General features: G+C 40.2%; 1 protein-coding gene across 1 annotated transcript; it reads left to right on the top strand.

Annotated features, from left to right (window-relative positions):
* Positions 1-225: 225 nt before the first annotated feature.
* On the top strand, positions 226-646 carry Tsp_16069 (conserved hypothetical protein; the record flags this gene model as incomplete). The annotated part of the gene is made up of 1 exon (XM_003366513.1): positions 226-646. A coding segment is annotated over exon 1 (421 nt), but the record flags the coding sequence as incomplete, so codon positions are not given.
* Between the last annotated feature and the right edge of the window lie 421 nt (positions 647-1067).

Below are 1067 nucleotides of genomic sequence, written 5' to 3'. Positions count from 1 at the left end.
AATTAACAACAGTCCAATCAAAGAAGAAGGAAGAAATTCATCAACTAGCAACGAGCAAGACAGGAAGAAATATTCGACAGAGAAAGGAATAAGGCACTTTCCATCTACGATCAGATGTTGGACAACAGTTACGCAGTTTTCAAAGTAAAGCAAATGGATCTGATTAAAGAACTCCAGCCAGCAGCCGGACTTGTCACAGAATACCGCAACGCAACATCAAGGTGAATGTGTGCCGATGAGCGCCATTGTCCAGATCCCCAAGCTACCAACCTACAGCGGGGACATTCTCGAATTCAGGCATTTTGGGGCCAATTCGGTGGTGCAGTGCACCGTAGAAAGGACTTCGACAATGTCACCAAATTTGTCCATCTGAAATCATGCCTATCCGGCGAAGCTCTCCAACTTGCTAACGGCCTGACCGTCACGGCAGAGAATTACGAAGAGTTAGTGAAACTACTTCATGATCGTTTTCACAGAACAACCGACACCTTAGACGCCCACATCAACCGTCATCATGAATTGCAGCAAGCATCTAGCCACAGTCGAAAGGAGCTGCTGCGGTTGCACGACGATATCAACAGCCAACTGTTGGAGATACGCGCACTTGGAAGAGACATTGACACACGTGACACCAAACTCATATCTGGTTTTCGGATGCTGTTGCCCAGGCTTATTTATATTAGTTTTTTATTTCATTGTATTGTATTATTTAGTTTTTTCCTTTTTCGTTGTTTCCACTTTGTTAATGCCGTTCACTGTTGTTTTTTACTGGTGTTGTTAGGGCTGTTGGGTAGGGAAAAAATAAAAAATCAGTATTTAACTTATTTTTTGTGTTGTTTTTTCTGAATTATTACCATCGCATTGATATAACGTTACTTGGGACACAATAAAATGAGAATAATGATTAAAAAATAGTTTCGGGAATGCTGATCACGAAAAAAGTATTAGAGCTGCGACCAGAAATAATAATATTACAAATAAACCAGAATTTCAATGGATGACCGCAAGCTTCAATCAGACGCAAATAAACTTTTGAAATAACTATTTCCATTTTTTTTATGTTACGG

The sequence above is a fragment of the Trichinella spiralis genome (genome assembly GCF_000181795.1).
Source record: "Trichinella spiralis strain ISS 195 chromosome Unknown Scfld5879, whole genome shotgun sequence".
NCBI classification, from domain to species: Eukaryota; Metazoa; Nematoda; class Enoplea; order Trichinellida; family Trichinellidae; genus Trichinella; species Trichinella spiralis.
Note: the sequence above shows the minus strand (reverse complement) of the source record. Positions and strands in the feature narration are given on the sequence as shown.